This window comes from Hoplias malabaricus, chromosome 10 (genome assembly GCF_029633855.1).
Source record: "Hoplias malabaricus isolate fHopMal1 chromosome 10, fHopMal1.hap1, whole genome shotgun sequence".
Taxonomy (NCBI): Eukaryota; Metazoa; Chordata; class Actinopteri; order Characiformes; family Erythrinidae; genus Hoplias; species Hoplias malabaricus.
Window position 1 is genome coordinate 6,602,955 of NC_089809.1, and position 17,322 is coordinate 6,620,276.

At 42.6% G+C, this 17,322-nt stretch overlaps 1 protein-coding gene across 2 annotated transcripts in view; it reads left to right on the plus strand.

Moving 5' to 3' along the window:
• Nucleotides 1-17,322, plus strand: part of ddr1 (discoidin domain receptor tyrosine kinase 1) — a 53,120-nt gene extending 35,798 nt beyond the window's left edge. The window contains exons 9-18 of one of the 2 annotated variants that reach the window (XM_066683153.1): nucleotides 1,687-1,821; nucleotides 5,247-5,413; nucleotides 7,384-7,585; nucleotides 9,240-9,353; nucleotides 12,390-12,685; nucleotides 14,084-14,211; nucleotides 14,593-14,790; nucleotides 15,146-15,410; nucleotides 15,661-15,810; nucleotides 16,346-17,321. In XM_066683153.1, coding sequence (XP_066539250.1) covers nucleotides 1,687-1,821; nucleotides 5,247-5,413; nucleotides 7,384-7,585; nucleotides 9,240-9,353; nucleotides 12,390-12,685; nucleotides 14,084-14,211; nucleotides 14,593-14,790; nucleotides 15,146-15,410; nucleotides 15,661-15,810; nucleotides 16,346-16,486 — 1,796 coding nt within the window. In that variant the 3' untranslated portion in view covers nucleotides 16,487-17,321. Of the gene's footprint in view, nucleotides 1-1,686; nucleotides 1,822-5,246; nucleotides 5,414-7,383; nucleotides 7,586-9,239; nucleotides 9,354-12,389; nucleotides 12,686-14,083; nucleotides 14,212-14,592; nucleotides 14,791-15,145; nucleotides 15,411-15,660; nucleotides 15,811-16,345 lie in introns of both variants that reach the window. The other variant, XM_066683154.1, reaches the window with a different exon arrangement.

Consider the following 17,322-nt stretch of genomic DNA (forward strand, 5'->3'; position numbering starts at 1 on the left):
TACACGCAATCACATCACAATGTTCATGCACACACACAAGCATACCAGTATGATCCGATGCACACTGAGTCTGTCCCAAAACGTAGTGAGCTGCCTAGGTAGGCACTGACTGCATAGACATCTGTTTAAGGAGACAACATTCTAATCTGGGATTGCCTTCGCTGCTAAGTGAGGGTTCGATGTTGCCTTAAAATTCTGCAAAATTATAATAATCTTATGATGCTTTTCCACTGCATAGAACCTACACGACTCGACTCGGCACGGCTCTTTTGTTTTTCCGCTGGCCAAATCTGGTGCCTGGTTCCTGTAACAGGGTAGGTTTTCAGTCCCAGCTCCCTCTGGGTTCCAACCGTGTCAAGCAGGAACTAAATGGTAACGTGTAAACCCTGCAGAGCACTGATTGGCCAGAGCCTCGTCAGTCGCCATGAAATTCAGAGCTTATTCAAATCCAACACAAACCACCGCTTGTAAAATCTATTAAATTACAGCAGCTTTCACGTTTATTTTTATCGGACTCACAGCAGCAGCTCATAACTTTACCTCGAGGTGTTTTGAAGAGGTTTATATGCTCCTTGGGTCGAGGACGAACATTTCCAGTGAAAGACTAATGTGCAATAAGTCAAACTGATCTGTGAGAACTCGGGCTCCAAGTAAACAGCGCCTAACTTTTCCGCTGTTGTGGTTTTTGAAAAGCCAGCGATTCCTGTTAGAGATTGGGGTTTTTCAACGTCACCAGGTCCATTTCGCGGGGGATCCCTGCCAGTGGAAAAGCACCAAGCTTTAAGCGTGCAGAGCTGTGTAGAGTCGAGTCGATTAGAGCCGGACCTGTGCTGTGGAAAAGCCACATTTGTAGACAGCGTAATGAGGTTATCTAAGAATTGGGACACCCTACGTATCAGGAGCGCACACACCGTGACGTAAAATGCTCTCTAGTTACACAGCTCACTAGGTTTTGGGACAGACCCATTGTCGGTCATTGAGCAGTGGATAGGTGTGTCACGCTCTGTTCTTCAAGTTCTGTACTGTTTTGATGCTTCTGTCTAGTTTTCCGTAGTCATGTGCTTCATTCCTCGTGTTGTGTGTTTTGGCCTGCGACTCTGCCTTTCTGCCAGTGCCTTGCGTTTTTCGGTTTGTCCTTCGTTCCTGACTTCCCTTGCCTTTTTATCTGTGTTACCTGTGTGTACTTTGTTTCTTTGATGTTCAGTATGTTCATCTGTCCCTCATAGGTCTTGCTTGTGCATATATCCCCCGTGTTCCTTCATGCTTGTGTTCAGCACTGGCTTCCCCTGTGGAGAGCTGTAGCGGATGTTTTTGGTGTCTGTTTTATACATACCTATGAATATTGCTACATCAGAGCTAACGCTAACAGGCACTGAATTGACATTGTAAGGAAGGTGCCCTCAATAAAACATTTCACAGCCTGCGGATGGAAATGTATTAATATTTCAGTAGATTTCCTCGTAACTCAGAAGGTCCAGTGACCGTCACTGGCAAGAATGTCAGGAGGTGGGTGCGGCAAGATTGAGATACATTGCATATCAACTGTAATAATTCCACTGTAAAGCTGTTTTATCGTTTTATTTTGTTTACACATCTGTTCCAGGTGAGGTATGACACACTTCATGTGTGACCTTGAATGATTAGGTAAATGTAATATAACATTTATTGAATCTTTCTCTCTCTCAGAGCCATTTGAGGGAGCTTTATATCCCTCCGTAGAGGTTCCACCCTCCTCCACCACTCTCTCGCGTACCTTTACCACCTCTGCTCCAGCATCCTCCTTCTCTCCCAGCATCAACAGTTCCATCAGCCAAAAATCTGGTAAGTACTGAGTACCAGCTGTGTTTTATTTTCCACCTCACTGAATTCAGACGCATGAAAATGTGTCTAGTTCAGTAAGGAAGAAGTAAGTAACTCTCTCCCACAGAAATTCTGGAAAGCATCTTGAAAGATGAAAAAACCTTGAGCCGTCAGCTCCTGTTATGTTGGGGTCAGTGAGGTGTTGGCTGTAGGTGTCTAAGTGGACCATTCGACCGCCACATTTACTCAAACACCACTTTCCCATATCTCTATCTCAATCTCTGCAGATCCTTTCCTCCATATTTTTCTGTCCTAACACCTAACACTGCCTCTTTTTCTCTTCCTGTCTCGCTTTTCTTATTTCTCTCTCTCTCTCCGTCTATTTTTTCAACATCTCTCGCTCCTGCTCTTGCCCTGTCATTTTGTCATTTCGCTTCTGATGTCCTTTACTTTGGGCGAGCTCTGTTGGATTCAGGTAAAGAGAGAGATAGAGGACAAACAGAAGAGCGGAGGTATAATGCAGGTGGTGTGTTTGGGGATCTGTGGGCTTTCAGTTTCTACTGCTTTCATGTGATCTGGCTGTAAAAGCCTGCAGAGTGCACCGTACAATAGCAGTCTGTTGAGAACTGATGTGTGTGTGTGTGTATGTGGTCTGAAGTTGTTTTTCGTGCCTTGGAGTTGTTTGTGTGTGCTGTTGCTGTTATTAAAGTGTTGTTTTTGAGTGGGCATTCCGCGAGCCCAACTCATAAACTTTACTTTTGATTCTAATAACATTCTCTTCATTCCTTTGTATATGAACTCTCATAAACCCACAGCTTTTCTTCATGACACATTCATTCTCTCTGTCTCTCGCTCTCTCTCTCTCCGTCTCAGGCCAGTCAGTTCATTTTAATTTACACGGATCAAAGCATATTACAGCTCCCAAAACATCTGGCTGCCAACAGAGTTGTGTTTATTTGTTTCTGAACGTGTGTCAGTTCGGTTGATGTGATGACAGCAAATAACAGTGAGGTTATAAATACAGTATTGTTCAAAAACTTGGACGTGACTGAATATGGTTTTATTCATTTGTTTAATGCTTTCCTCAAGTTTCTTGACAAATGCATTTCACCCTCGTCAACATTACGGCCTTTGTGCTCTTTCTTTAAAGCCAGTGGGAGCCCATTTTGCAATTTTGTGAGGATTTTTTGTTTAATTCTAAACTTATGTTGTGTGTTATGTGAAACATTCAAGTTTAAATAAAAAATACAAAATAGAAATAAGATAAATCTCTCCTCAAAAATGACCAGATATGCTCCTCGGAGCTCTCTGAGAACGGTGTGGGTGTGGTCCACTCTCTATCACTGGAGAATGCTGTTTATGTTACCACATATACACATCCTCGGGACAGAGGTTGGCATTTTATACGAGACACAATAAAATGGCACAGGTGGGTAGAATTGGCATTATACAGCTGTTCATATGCTAACCGGCGCCCCCTCCAGGGTGTATTCCCGCCTTGCGCCCAATGATTCCAGGTAGGTTCTGGACCCACCGCGACCCTGAACTGGATAAGCGGTTACAGATAATGAATGAATGAATGAAAAATGACCAGTACTGCTCTCCTCTCGATGTAGAATGGGCTGTCCTAAAAGTGGGTAAGGCTTATGTCACTATTACCCTGACCAATCACAAGGCTACTATAGCCACGCCTCCTCTCTGAGTCGAAAAGCCTGGTTTTGGAGCCATTAGTGAGAGAGCTAGCTATTTAGTTATTCACCAAATTATGGGGAGCGAGTGAAAGTCATAAACAGAGCAAACAGAACACAAAACAATACAGAACGAGCATGAATAGATTAATGAATATAGTGAATAGAATAGAGTACAGCAGAGACAGCAGCAACACTCTGTTGGCGTGTTTAACGGCGTATCAGCGAAGATATCAGCCGCACTTGGTCGGAGTAGCAGACCCACTCAGTCGGCAGTACAGATGACATAGAGGCCACACAGGGCCGGTGTGTACAGCAAAGTAGCAGCGGGGATAATATCCACACTGGGCTGGCAGTACAGCAGAGTAGCGGCAGTAGAAAGCACCAATTTGGAGACACTCTAGAAGGTATCCAGTTCGTACAATTACAACAAAACCACATCACAGACAAATAAAAGACAAAAGACATCCGCAGGTTAGCACATTCATTCATTCATTCATTATCTGTAACCCTTATCCAGTTCAGGGTCTTAGTGAGTTCAGAGCCTACCTGGAATCACTGGGCGCAAGGTGGGAATACACCCTAGAGGGGGTGTCAGTTCTTCACAGGGCAACACAGACACACACACATTCACTCACACACTCACACCTACGGACACTTTTGAGTCGCCAATCCACCTACCAACGTGTGTTTTTGGACTGTGGGAGGAAACCGGAGCACCTGGAGGAAACCCACACAGACACAGGGAGAACACACCACACTCCTCACAGACAGTCACCCGGAGGAAACCCACACAGACACAGGGAGAACACACCACACTCCTCACAGACAGTCACCCGGAGGAAACCCACACAGACACAGGGAGAACACACCACACTCCTCACAGACAGTCACCCGGAGGAAACCCACACAGACACAGGGAGAACACACCACACTCCTCACAGACAGTCACCCGGAGGAAACCCACACAGACACAAGGAGAACACACCACACTCCTCACAGACAGTCTCCTGGAGGAAACCCACACAGACACAGGGAGAACACACCACACTCCTCACAGACAGTCACCCGGAGGAAACCCACACAGACACAGGGAGAACACACCACACTCCTCACAGACAGTCACCCGGAGGAAACCCACGCAGACACATGGAGAACACACCACACTCCTCACAGACAGTCACCCGGAGCGGGAATCGAACCCACAACCTCCAGGCCCCTGGAGCTGTGTGACTGCGACACTACCTGCTGCACCACCATGCCGCCCACTGGTCATTTTTGAGGAGAAATTTATCATATTTCTTTTTTGTGTTTTTTTTTATTTATTTAAACGTTGCTTAACATTTCACATTTACACATTAAGTTTAGAATTATACAAAAAAATACAAAATTTCAAAATGGGTTCCTAGAGGATACATTAAGCTGAGGTTACATTGAGGGACATAATACATGTAAGAATCCGCATGATATTGAAATCCACCACGAGCCTAAAATGGACAAGCGGAAAAGATGATGAATGAATGAATGAATGAATGATATTGAAATCACACCAGAAAGTATTGTCCTCAAAAATATGTTTGTATGAGATGAGAGATGCGAGAGCTGAATGTTTAGACACTGTTTATGTTATAGCACTAAAATATTCACTAAAGGTTATTTTGAGGTACCGAGGATTGAAAAGTGTAAGCAGAGTTGTCTTTTATGAATGTCCTCACTGAATAGATATCCCTCCCTTTTTTTTTCCTTTTTCTTCTGTAGGTGAAGAGTTTGCTGCTGGCACCCCAAGGGCAGGCCTTCCTGTTGCCAAAGATGACACCAGCAACACTGCCATCCTCATCGGCTGCCTGGTGGGTATCATCCTGCTGCTGTTGGCCGTCATAGTTGTCATTCTGTGGAGGCAGTACTGGAAGAAGCTACTGAGCAAGGTAAAGAATCTGTTCCTTTCCTTTGTAGAATATATTACAGCTGGGGTTTTCTGGGGATGGAAATAACTTGAGCATGTGCTATTGTGCTAATGCACAGACCATATTTGTTTGGACAGGCTGTAGCATAAATCAAAGAAATGAAATATGGCTAGCCTCACCTTGACAATTCTAATGTGGTATTTAGAAAATGCATTTTTTCACATCTTTACAGTGTGGCGTTTTAGGCTTTCTGTTAGCTTGACGGCTTTTAATTATGTTTTACGGAGCAGTAAAAACAAAATCGAGGTAAGAAATTCATATTATGGCCAAAGAGGAAGAGTATGATTCACAAGAACACATTGTAGGCTACTGTGACCGTCACTGAAAGAAACCCACACCAGCAGCTCACGGCTGTGTGTATATTTGTGAATACGAATTTTATGTATGACGTTTGCTGTTATAAAATTAGGGCTTATTTTTTTGATTGCTTGAGGAATTGTCAAAGCAATTGCTACTAATCATATCTGTAATTATTATATTCATTTTATATGAATACTACAGCTGTGTGCAAAAGTTTGAGCACCCTTGGCCTAATGACACACACGTGTAGGCAGCTCATAGTCTTTCAATTTCACTTTTCTTTGCAGTAGGCCTTCATGTCTGAGCTACTCTTGCACGTGCCTATGCAGAAGTATTTTTTAAGATGTTTAGGTCCGGGGACTGTGAGGGCCATTCCAAAAGCTTCAGTTTTTGTCTCTTCTCTTGGTCCATTGTGACGTTTTTGAGGTATGCTTTGGATAATTATCCAGTTGTAGAAGACATCCTTTTTTTCAGCTTTTATTATTATTATATTGTTATTATTAGCAGGCGGCACGGTGGTGCAGCAGGTAGTGTCGCAGTCACACAGCTCCAGGGGCCTGGAGGTTGTGGGTTTGATTCCTGCTCCGGGTGACTGTCTGTGAGGAGTGTGGTGTGTTCTCCCTGTGTCTGTGTGGGTTTCCTCCGGGTGCTCCGGTTTCCTCCCACAGTCTAAAAACACACGTTGGTAGGAGGATTGGCGACTGAAAAAGTGTCCGAGTGTGAGTGAATGTGTGTGTGTGTCTGTGTTGCCCTGTGAAGGACTGGCGCCCCCTCCAGGGTGTATTCCCACCTTGCGCCCAATGATTCCAGGTAGGCTCTGGACCCACCGCGACCCTGAATTGGATAATTGGTTACAGATAATGAATGAATGTTATTATTAGCTGGTCAAAAGTTTTGTTGTGAGGTTTTGGGTAAGGTTTCCTTCTTATGACTCTTCTATGAATGCTGCAAAATGGAACTCTTGACTCAGATTCTAAACCTACCTGCAGTTTCTTGGAAGTCATAAGAGGGATATGATTGACCTTTCTTATCAGCACATGAGCAGTCCTCTCTGAGACTTTCCTTGGCCTTCCAGATCCCCTCTTGATCTCCACAGTTCCCCTAAACGACCATTTCTTAAAAACATTCTGCACTTTAGAAACCACAAGCTGAAAAGGCTTGGCTATCTTTTTAAAACCTTCATCATTAATTACTTTCCGTTTTCACATCTTTATAAAATTGCTTAGAGGAGCCCCTGGTTGCTGAGTGATTGTTCAGTTAGCACAAGTACTGAAGAGAATTTATAAGGCTTGGAAACTGGCTTCAACAACAGTTCACAGTTACAACTGGAGACATGCCTCAGTCCTGATTTGCTAATCAATTTCTGAGATATTGTTGGAGAAAATCTGTGCCTTTGCAGTCCGTAGGGTGTCCAAACGTTTTCACAGGCTAAATTGAGGATATATTATTTATTTATATATATATTAAGAATGAAAGAATAACCCTAAATATGCATTTCCCTAAATATATGTTTTATGTCTCAATATATATAAAATTACTGAATGTGTCTTTTGCCTAGGGCTGCCTTTATAAAGATACTGTGTCACTGGAAATGAGCTGAAGATATTTTCCGTGTGTGTTTGTGCACGCAGGCTCAAGGCAGTCTCTCCAGTGATGAGCTGCGCGTTCACCTCTCGGTTCCCTCAGATAATGTGGTCATCAACAACACCAACACACACACATACTCCAGCCGTTATCAACGCATACACACTTTCCCTGACGACAGAGACAGAGATGCAGAGTATCAAGAGCCCAGTACAGTGCTTCGGCCGCGGGAACACTGTGACAGCACCGGTGAGACACAAACACCAACACACACTTTAGTTTGTCTCCTCTTGCTGCGGTTACAGTTTCTACTCTTCTTCTTATATTTAAACATTTAAAGATGTGATAGCATTCAGCTACAAGAGCATTTCTAATTTCAGGTACTGGATACTTTTGAGTATATAGTGTATATAAAGTAATAATGCCAGGTATAAGCCAAGTTACACAGAATTACAAAGCTGACGTTGACAGACAAAACGGTTTGAACTCTAAATATAAGTAAATCTCTTTCTTTTGGACTCAACAATGGTGTAGAACCAGGAAATTGAGAAACCCAGTGGTCAATCTACTGAAATGTTAATATCAGCTTAACAATAGCACGCACACACACATGAGAGGGAGAGATATGAAACCATATTTGAAGGTGAAACCTACACCAGGCCTCAAAATATATGCACGCAGTGCCTGGAAACCAAGAAACCTCGTATACTTTGCTTTGAACATTATCTCATGTTTGTTTTAGACAAATTAAACTCTTCTTATTGGTTGCTGCAGTGAGCAGGAGAATGAGCCAGTCAGTTGCCAAAGCAACATAAGAAAAAATGGACACTCCACTGCCCAGACACAAAGACACACTGTCTGCGGAGGGTGGATGGGGTTATGTCTCTGTCTTCACAGTGATTTAATTCAGTGGATTGATGCAATGCATCACAAAATCTCAGATTACACCGCAATTCAATTCATGGTCATTTTAAAGTGCCCTTGAATTTCTGTGCACTGAAAACACAAATAGCTGGAGGAAATATTTAGTAGTGACATATAGAGTATAGCTACTTAAAATAAGGTAAGCAAATAAACATGCAGTTTTTATTTTGGCAAAAATACTTGTGGTGTTGTATTGACGAATATTACAATTAAGCAATAAGTAAGTTATTCCACACTGAAGTGTTTATTGATAGTATTAGCAATACAAGCGGCGTAGGCCAGGGGTGCCCAACTCCAGACCTGGAGGGCCGGTATCCAGCACATTTTGGTTATACCTCTGCTCACACACCTGAGTCAACTCATCTGTTAACTGCCAGGTTTAAGGGGTGTGTTTTAGCAGAGCAATCACCAAACTTTGCTGGATACCGGCCCTCCAGGACTGGGGTTGGCTGTTAGCAGTAGGCTATAGCTGCCGAGTAACATGGTGATCTAAGGTTGTTCCATAAACAGTGTGTTATTTCAGAATTCAGATGATTTTTGGTGATAAGTTTGTTGGCGTGAAGCTCAGCAGTAATGTGTGTAATTGGATCCCATAAGATCTAGGGTACATCCATGTTTGGCAAAGCAAATTTAATTAATGAAAGGCCATTATCTTGTGTTGATTCATCAACATGCTACAGGGGAACATTTGATTAACTGCCTGCTGTGTGATTGATAACCCTGCCTGCTCTGTTCTGCATCTCATCGGTAACCGTAATCCCCCCCCACGCCACCAACTACACCCCCCCCCTAACTTTTTCCCTCTTTGTGTTTGTTTTTTGTTTGTGTGTGTTGTGCTGTTGTGACTCATTGTTTTTCGTCTTCGTGCTGAGTCATGTTGTGGTTATTGCTTTGTTTTTTCTGTTGCATTTTGTCTTGTGTTATGCATTGTGTATTGTACTGTTTGTGTTTGTGTGTGTGTGTGTGTGTGTGTGACCAGCCTTGCTGTTAAACAACCCAGCCTATCACCTCCTCCTGTCAGACCTGAGGCATGGCCCCAACAGGCTGCCAAACTGCTCCAGAGAGCCAGAAAAGCCCCAAAATCTGCCCCAGGGTAAGAGCAGTGGGCATTTCTCTTGCTCCAGGCTGTAACCAAGCAGTTGAGAAAAGAGAACTCATGGGATTTTGTAATTATTAAACTGTTACTGTGGTGTGTGTGAAAGTTAGTGAACATTTTTGAATTTTCTATATTTCTGCATAAATTTGACCTAAATCTTCATCAGTTTTTCTACAAGAGATGCACAACAGTCGATCATTTTCCCCACAATGTAAATGAGTGAGTCTAATACGGTTGTCTAATTTGTGTGAGTTGGTTTTCTTAATCTACTTTTAGGAGTTGGGTGAAAAAATAATGAAATTTTAGGTCAAATTTATGAAGAAATATAAAAAATTATAAAGGGTTCACATACTTTCAAGCACCACTGTTCAGGAGTACACCAGCACTACTTAACCCCCTCTCTGTCAAAGCCTTTTGTTTTTGGTTTGTCAACCTGTTCACTCCAAACTCATTTATAATAAAACCAAAGGGCTGTTGCTGAATTCTATTAATAAATATTTGAACATGGGATGTGCGGTACGGTGGCGCAACATTTAGTCACACAACTCTAGGGTCCTGGGTTGTGGGTTTGAGTCCCGCTCCGGGTGACTGTCTGTGAGGAGTGTGGTGTGTTCTCTCTGTGTCCGCGTGGGTTTCCTCCGGGTGACTGTCTGTGAGGAGTGTGGTGTGTTCTCCCTGTGTCTGTGTGGGTTTCCTCTGGGTGCTTCAGTTTTCTCCCACAGTCCAAAATCACACGCTGGTAGGTGGATTGACTACTTGAATGTGTCCACAGGTGTGAATGTGTGAGTGTTTGTCACCCTGCGACGGACTGACTCCCCCTTCAGGGTGAGGATAACAATATTCTTGACAATATGAAAAAACTCTGAAAAATACTTTTATTAATTTTCAGAACACACTATTGCATCAAAATAAATGTTATGTTAATATTAATTATAATCAATTAATAATATATTTAATTTTTTATTTAAATTATTATATTTTCATACAAATCTAACAATTTCAAATGTGCAGAAGAAACAACAAACGAGTAAACATTTGCTTATTTTGTACACAACTGGAACTTACCAAGGTTTCGGACATTGTAAAAAAGTAAATAGAGAATATTGATATTTTATTTCCAAACCACCTCCACACGAATGAAGTCAGTCTTCTTTTGGAGCAGATTCATTGAAGCAAATTTCCACCGCACCTGTCACTGTGCCTAAATGACTCACATAATGATATATTGTATATTGTGTATTATGTGTAACTGCATGAAGTCATTACATAAACAAGTCGGAATATCACAATTATCACGATATTGATTTATATATTTTTTCATTTATTATGATATTATTGCAGGTGATACGATATGACACAGCCCTACTCTGACAGTGTCTACAGCAGTTAGCTCTAGTTTTAATATAAAAGATCACTTAAAGGTGCAGGCTCTGTTAAATTTCCCTCCACTTTTGAATTTATAAATGTTTTTTTCAAGTGAAAGTTGTGTTGCAAAATGTTAATTTTAAACATCCTTACACTTGTGTCATCTATAAAAGTATACAGTGATTACAGAGCCATACACAGGGGTTGGACAATGATACTGAAACATTGTAAAAACATTGAAACATTGTCATTGTAGTGTGGGAGGTTTCATGGCTAAATTGGAGCAGCCTGGTGGCCAATCTTCATTAACTGCACATTGCACCAGTAAGACCATGTGCATCCAATGGTTCAAACATTGTGTCCTGAAGGCGGTGCCGTGTATCAGGACGACAATGCACCAATACACACAGCAAGACTGGTGAAAGTGAAGTTGAACATCTCCCATGGCCTGCACAGTCACCAGATCTAAATATTATTGAGCCACTTTGGGGTGTTTTGGAGGAGCGAGTCAGGAAACGTTTTCCTCCACCAGCATCACGTAGAGACCTGGCCACTATCCTGCAAGAAGAATGGCTTCAAATCCCTCTGACCACTGTGCAGGACTTGTGTATGTCATTCCCAAGATGAACTGACGCTGTATCGGCCGCAAAAGGAGGCCCTACACCATACTAATAAATTACTGTGGTCTAAAACCAGGTGTTTCACTTTCATTGTCTAACCCCTGTGTCTATATGTTATATACATTCTTAGGAATATCTGAATATTGATTCCAGTAATGTCACTAATTTGTCCATCTGCAGTCTATCAAAAAATTAATTATGCATTCCTAGAGCTTAATTTGAACATACTTTTAAAGAATTCATGATAGTGTTTTGTACAGAATGTTTACTGATAGAATTCAGCAACCAGCAACTGCTCACTGGCTTCATTTATAAATGTGCTTTGAGTCGATGAGTGCTCTGTTCTGTTTTAAATACAGGGAACTACTTTAAAATGTTCTCTGTAGTAATTATTGGTAAGTTACAAATCCAGCAGATTAGATGGGGGATAAAAATGTGTTTTTAAGGTTTTATAGCCTTTAGGAAAGATTGATCTTAAAGAAAACATTTAAATACGTATTAAACATTTCCTTTACAGCGCAGCTCTGTACAAATGACTCTAAAGAAGGTTTTGAAGTAGTTGGGATGTATTAGTTAAATTGGGAACTCACTTTATTAGAAGCTTACACTTTCTTGATCCCTAGGGAATCAATTAGCAGATAGATGTAGCTATACAGGCTCTCTATGCTCTTCTCTCTTTGGTTAGTTTCTGACCACAGGACCATAATTGACCAGATATATGTGGGTGGGGTACCAGCACTCCGTCACTCAAAAAACTTAAGCTCTGTGCTCAGAAATTGCCTTATTGAAAGGTTAGAGAATGACACAAACAGAGTCCCAACAGGCTCCATGTGAAATATTTCCAATGCACTCTGTATATATCTACAGTTGTACCCTCCACCTGCATGCGCAGTGTGTAATAACTACCCTTCATCGTATGTTCAAGTGTTCAAGTGCATGTTTGCATCCATCATTTTCATGTAAATAAATAATAATTGAATGTTGATAGTTGGATCATTGTAAATCAAACTCCTGTAATTCAGATGACTTATTTGACTCTACCTTACAGCATGCGCTGTAGATATGGACGACAAAGCCCTGCCCGTGCAAGAAGGACCCCCACCATACCCCGGGGCCCCACCCCCTCTCCTATCAGGTGCTCCTTATGCGGAAGCCTCAGGAGGTGGGGCCAGTGTGCCACATTATGCAGAAGCTGACATCATCAGCCTGCAAGGTGTGAGCGGAAACAACACATACGCAGTCCCCGCCCTCTCAGCCTCGCCCCCAGACTGCCCGCCTCTTCCAGAGTTGCCGCGGGAACGGCTCATTTTCAAAGAGAAACTCGGAGAGGGTCAGTTCGGAGAGGTAATGCGCTTTTCCTGTTTGAAAGCTTCTAAACGGCTGCTTATCTTTTACTGCGGTAACAGCTATTCTGCGAAGGCATTGCACCAGGACATTGGAACATTTCTGTGAGGATTAGTTTGCATGTAGCCTTTTAAAGGCTAAGCACCACTTAATCGACCTCCATGAATATTCCACATTATTTTAGTTACTGACAGATATAAGTATGACTTAAAATGAAAATAGCAGCTTAATTTACTTTAAAACTGAATTGTATTAAATTGACGGAAAAACCCGAGCTCGCTACGGAAATTCTTGAACGCAACCGTGACGTCACTGGTGGACAACAGCTGAACAACGCCGCGGTAAAACACCGTTGTGACTGACTGTTATGACAGTATCTAGCTAAATAACCAACATTATTCATGACAATAGCCTAGCAATAAGCTAAACTCACATTTAGAGGTACCGTTATTCTTGTAAATGTGATCGAAGTCGAACTCGAATTCATCCGACACTATAAACCTCCGTAATGCAGCTACTTAGCCGAGTATAATCTGAGCACAGAGTTTAGCGAGTCAAGCTAACGTTAACTAACACCAACTAAAACAGGCGAAGTGAGTGTCCTTACCCTGTTTACCTCCATGTTACAGAGGCTCTTGAACACCTTTCGTTGGTGTCCTTACATGCCCATATTGTTGGAAAAGCGCCAGTGAAATGAGCTACAGATAACGGAGTGAGCGGAGGGTCCTTTCCAAAGTGGCCGTTTAAAGTTGACAAACTTAGTCCTTTTTCTGGATATTTTGGGATGTTTGGGCCATTTGTTCACAGATGTCCCACTGTACATTGAATGATTGCAGCCAAAAACAACACACCTTTTCATCATTTTGCATTAAATTAAGTGCAACTTCTAGAGTTGTTGTCCACCATCTACGTCACAGGCAAGATGCCTATTAGAGTTTCCCAACACCGTTGGGGGGGACCAACGGTCTTTTAAACCTTATTCCTTGAATTAGTAAGAAATAACATGTTTTCTGACTATCAATAAACACAAGTTTGGAACTCAAATTCCACTGTATTTATTATTTAGGTTTGACACTTTCATATCGCTGGTGCTTAGCCTTTAAACATCAGAGAGGTCAGATACTGATAGTTCTGGATTCCAAGGTTAGTTCCACTGCTCCACAGCTCAGTGCCAGGGGGCTTTATGCCCCTCTAGCCCACATTTGACATTAGGCATGGTGACCTTATTTCTTTGTTGTTTTTCTTTCATTTGTGTTATATACATTGAAATTGACCCCATAATATGTAACAAACACACTACCTCTGGTATTACAACTCAGAACTGAATTGATTCATAAAGGCCTTGCAACATCTTGAGAACATCTTAACCTCACTGTGTCCTTGTGTGCCTCCTCTAAGGTTCATCTGTGTGAGATTGAAAACCCTCAGGACCTGGCAACTCTGGAGTTCCCCTTTAACGTGAGGAAAGGACGCCCCCTGTTGGTGGCAGTGAAAATACTGAGGCCAGATGCTTCCAAAAACGCCAGGTTAGAGACCGCTTCTTAAACGGTCTCAGCTTCATGTCACTAGCGCTGGAGTAAAACACTTTTCAAACAGTAACAGTAATATTTAATGTCTGGTAAACGTCTCTGAATCTGTCAGCTCCTTTTTTTAGTAGTCACATGGTTTTGCTAAGTTCTTTGTTCGTGTTTGAATGACCTCTTTATCAGACACCAGTGTCTTCACAAGCGTTTAGTGATTTATTGTTTATCCTCTTTTTTGTCTTTATTTGGTTTCCTGCTTTTTTAGATTTTTGGTATTTATTAAGTGGGGGGGGGGGGGCAGGTTGTTGTTATGGTAACAATCAATGTGTATTTGCACTCGTGCCCAAGCCTATGCACATGACTATAACATCACTGGTTCCACAGGAACGATTTCCTGAAGGAGGTGAAGATCCTGTCCCGCCTGAAGGACCCGAACATTATCCGCCTGCTGGGAGTGTGTGTGAGCAGTGACCCGCTGTGCATGGTGACCGAATACATGGAGAGCGGAGACCTGAACCAGTATCTCTCCCAAAGAGTTCTTCTGGACAAGACCGGGCCACTGCACAACACCCCCACCATCAGGTACACATGGAACAAAGCAACAGAATGCAGCGTACCCTCTGTATCTTCACCAATCTGATACACAACAGAACATCTCACTTTAAAGCTCTGAACCTTGTTTACATCTCATCCATTGAATCAGCTGTGGTGCCTCAAAGCTCCATGGTCCCGTGGTCCTGGGTTCCATGCCTCAGGTCACCGTCTGTGAAGAGTTGGACGCACTTTTTGGACACATTTAATAATAGCTTGTCTATCTTTTCAGTAACGAAACGTAAAAACGGGAACGGAAAGCAAAAATGGCTCTGTTTGAATGTCCCTTGTTCTCGACTGTGTAGAAATTCCAATGTTATTCCCGTGTGTCCCTGTTGTCTCTCAGTTACCCAGCCCTGATCTCCATGGCGAGTCAGATAGCGTCAGGGATGAAGTTCCTGTCATCGCTGAACTTTGTCCACCGAGACCTGGCCACGAGGAACTGCCTGGTGGGTGGGGAGCTGGGGGACGTTGACGACAGGATGGGGGAGAGACACATTAAAATCGCAGACTTCGGTATGAGCCGCAACCTGTACGCCGGAGATTACTACCGCATCCAGGGCAGAGCCGTGCTGCCCATTCGCTGGATGGCCTGGGAGTGCATCCTAATGGTGAGAGATGGGACTGACTGCCTTCCTACTTTGCTCAATAGAGACAGATTGACTTTAACAACAGAAACAGTACGTGGAGTTCCTGGCTGACGAGGACGTTTGCGCAGGTCTGCACGTGTCTGTTTGTGGCTTGAAAGCTGTGTTACACTGTTAAGGGAGTAAAATGCACTGGAGGTTTTCACTCCATGTGTTTAGCATGTGTTCTGTGTTTTCTCACTCTGTGTGTGTGTGTGTGTGTGTGTGTGTGTAGGGAAAGTTCACCACAGCCAGTGATGTGTGGGCATTTGGTGTGACTCTCTGGGAGATGCTCAGTGTGTGTCAGGAGCAGCCGTACAGTCACATGACTGACGAGCAGGTCATTGATAATGCGGGAGAGTTCTTCAGAGACCATGGAAGACAGGTATACACATATACATACACACACACACACACACACACAAGGCACGTTATCCCACAACTTATCTAAAAGTGTTGAGCACGGCGAAGGAAAACACAAATAAACCTCAATAAATGTTGGTCTGTAAGCTCATGTTTTCAGGTGAGACATTTTCCGATGTTGTCACACAATCACGTAGATTAACGAATCGATTCATGAACCATTCGTGAATGATTCACCTTCAGGGAAAAGTAGGGGTGGTGTTTAGAGGAATAACAGAGATCAGCCAATGAGCCAAAACTAATTGGAGAGCAGGCGGCGATGAGGATTGCTTAGTATTTTCACATGTTCTCCATTGTCCTCTGTGAACCTTGTATAACATATTCATGAGCCTTTAAACAGCTGTAAGTACAGGTATATAGGGTTTATATGTTTGTGTTTATGCTGTAACTATTGGTTGCTATTAAAAGTTGTACAATGCATAACTTAAAATATAGAGCCAGGGTTTATATGAATAAGCCTCTGTCTCTCTCTCTCTCTCTCTGTCTGTCTGCGTTAGGTGTTCCTGGCTCGGCCTGCTGTGTGTCCGCAGGGTCTGTACGAGCTGATGTTGAGCTGCTGGAACAGAGACTGTAAACTCCGCCCCTCTTTCACACACATTCACTCCTTCCTCACGGAGGACGCCATGAACATGGTTTAGAGAACGAACGACTGCTGCCAGAAGAGAGCACGTGTGTGTTGTGTGTGTGTCTGAGAGAGAGAGAGTGTGTGTGTGTGAGTGTGTGTAGATCACACAAGCTGGTGGAGGTGACGCTGGTGTAGAAGTAGGCGGAGCTAAGCACTCTTATGTACATTAGCGTACTTTGTGATTGACAGGTCGGAGCTGTGAGTTGCTGCTGGTTCAGTGCTCCAGGTCCGGACCTGCTTTAGAGCTAAATACCCAAACTAGTCCTTACCTTAAGCCCTAAACTTTAAGCCTTTACACACTGAAGATGATGCATTTGTAAGTCATACTTCGCACACCAGGCGCTCGTTTTGAAAAAGGAAATAAGGCAGTATTTTCTTAATTCACCTCTGTTCAGTTTTCTGAAAGCTTTTGCAGACGACAGTGAATTTTAGGAGCCACAAAGTTGGGACTGCAGGCTCCAGACAAGGGTTAACAAACATGCATATCATGTGCTTAGTAATGAAACCGTATATTTGCTAGATATCAATATCAAGGCAGTAATACATATTACAAACAAACAAACAAAGGAAAAGGAAAAAGAACGAATCTGATCCAATCCTGTAACAGAACTGTACAACAGCATAACAAATACAAACAGCTGGCCAAAGAGGTGTAGCTGTGCAGAGGAGAAAGTGTAAGAAGTACTACTTATATGTTATTAGGTGTACAAATATGTTTTAAAATGCTTATTGTGTCAAATATAATTGTAATTCTAAATTCAAATCGAGTTTCATTTTAAAATTGACTTTGATGTTACACATATATAAAGGCAGGTTTTCATTTAAAAAAATAAACAATATGGTAACAAT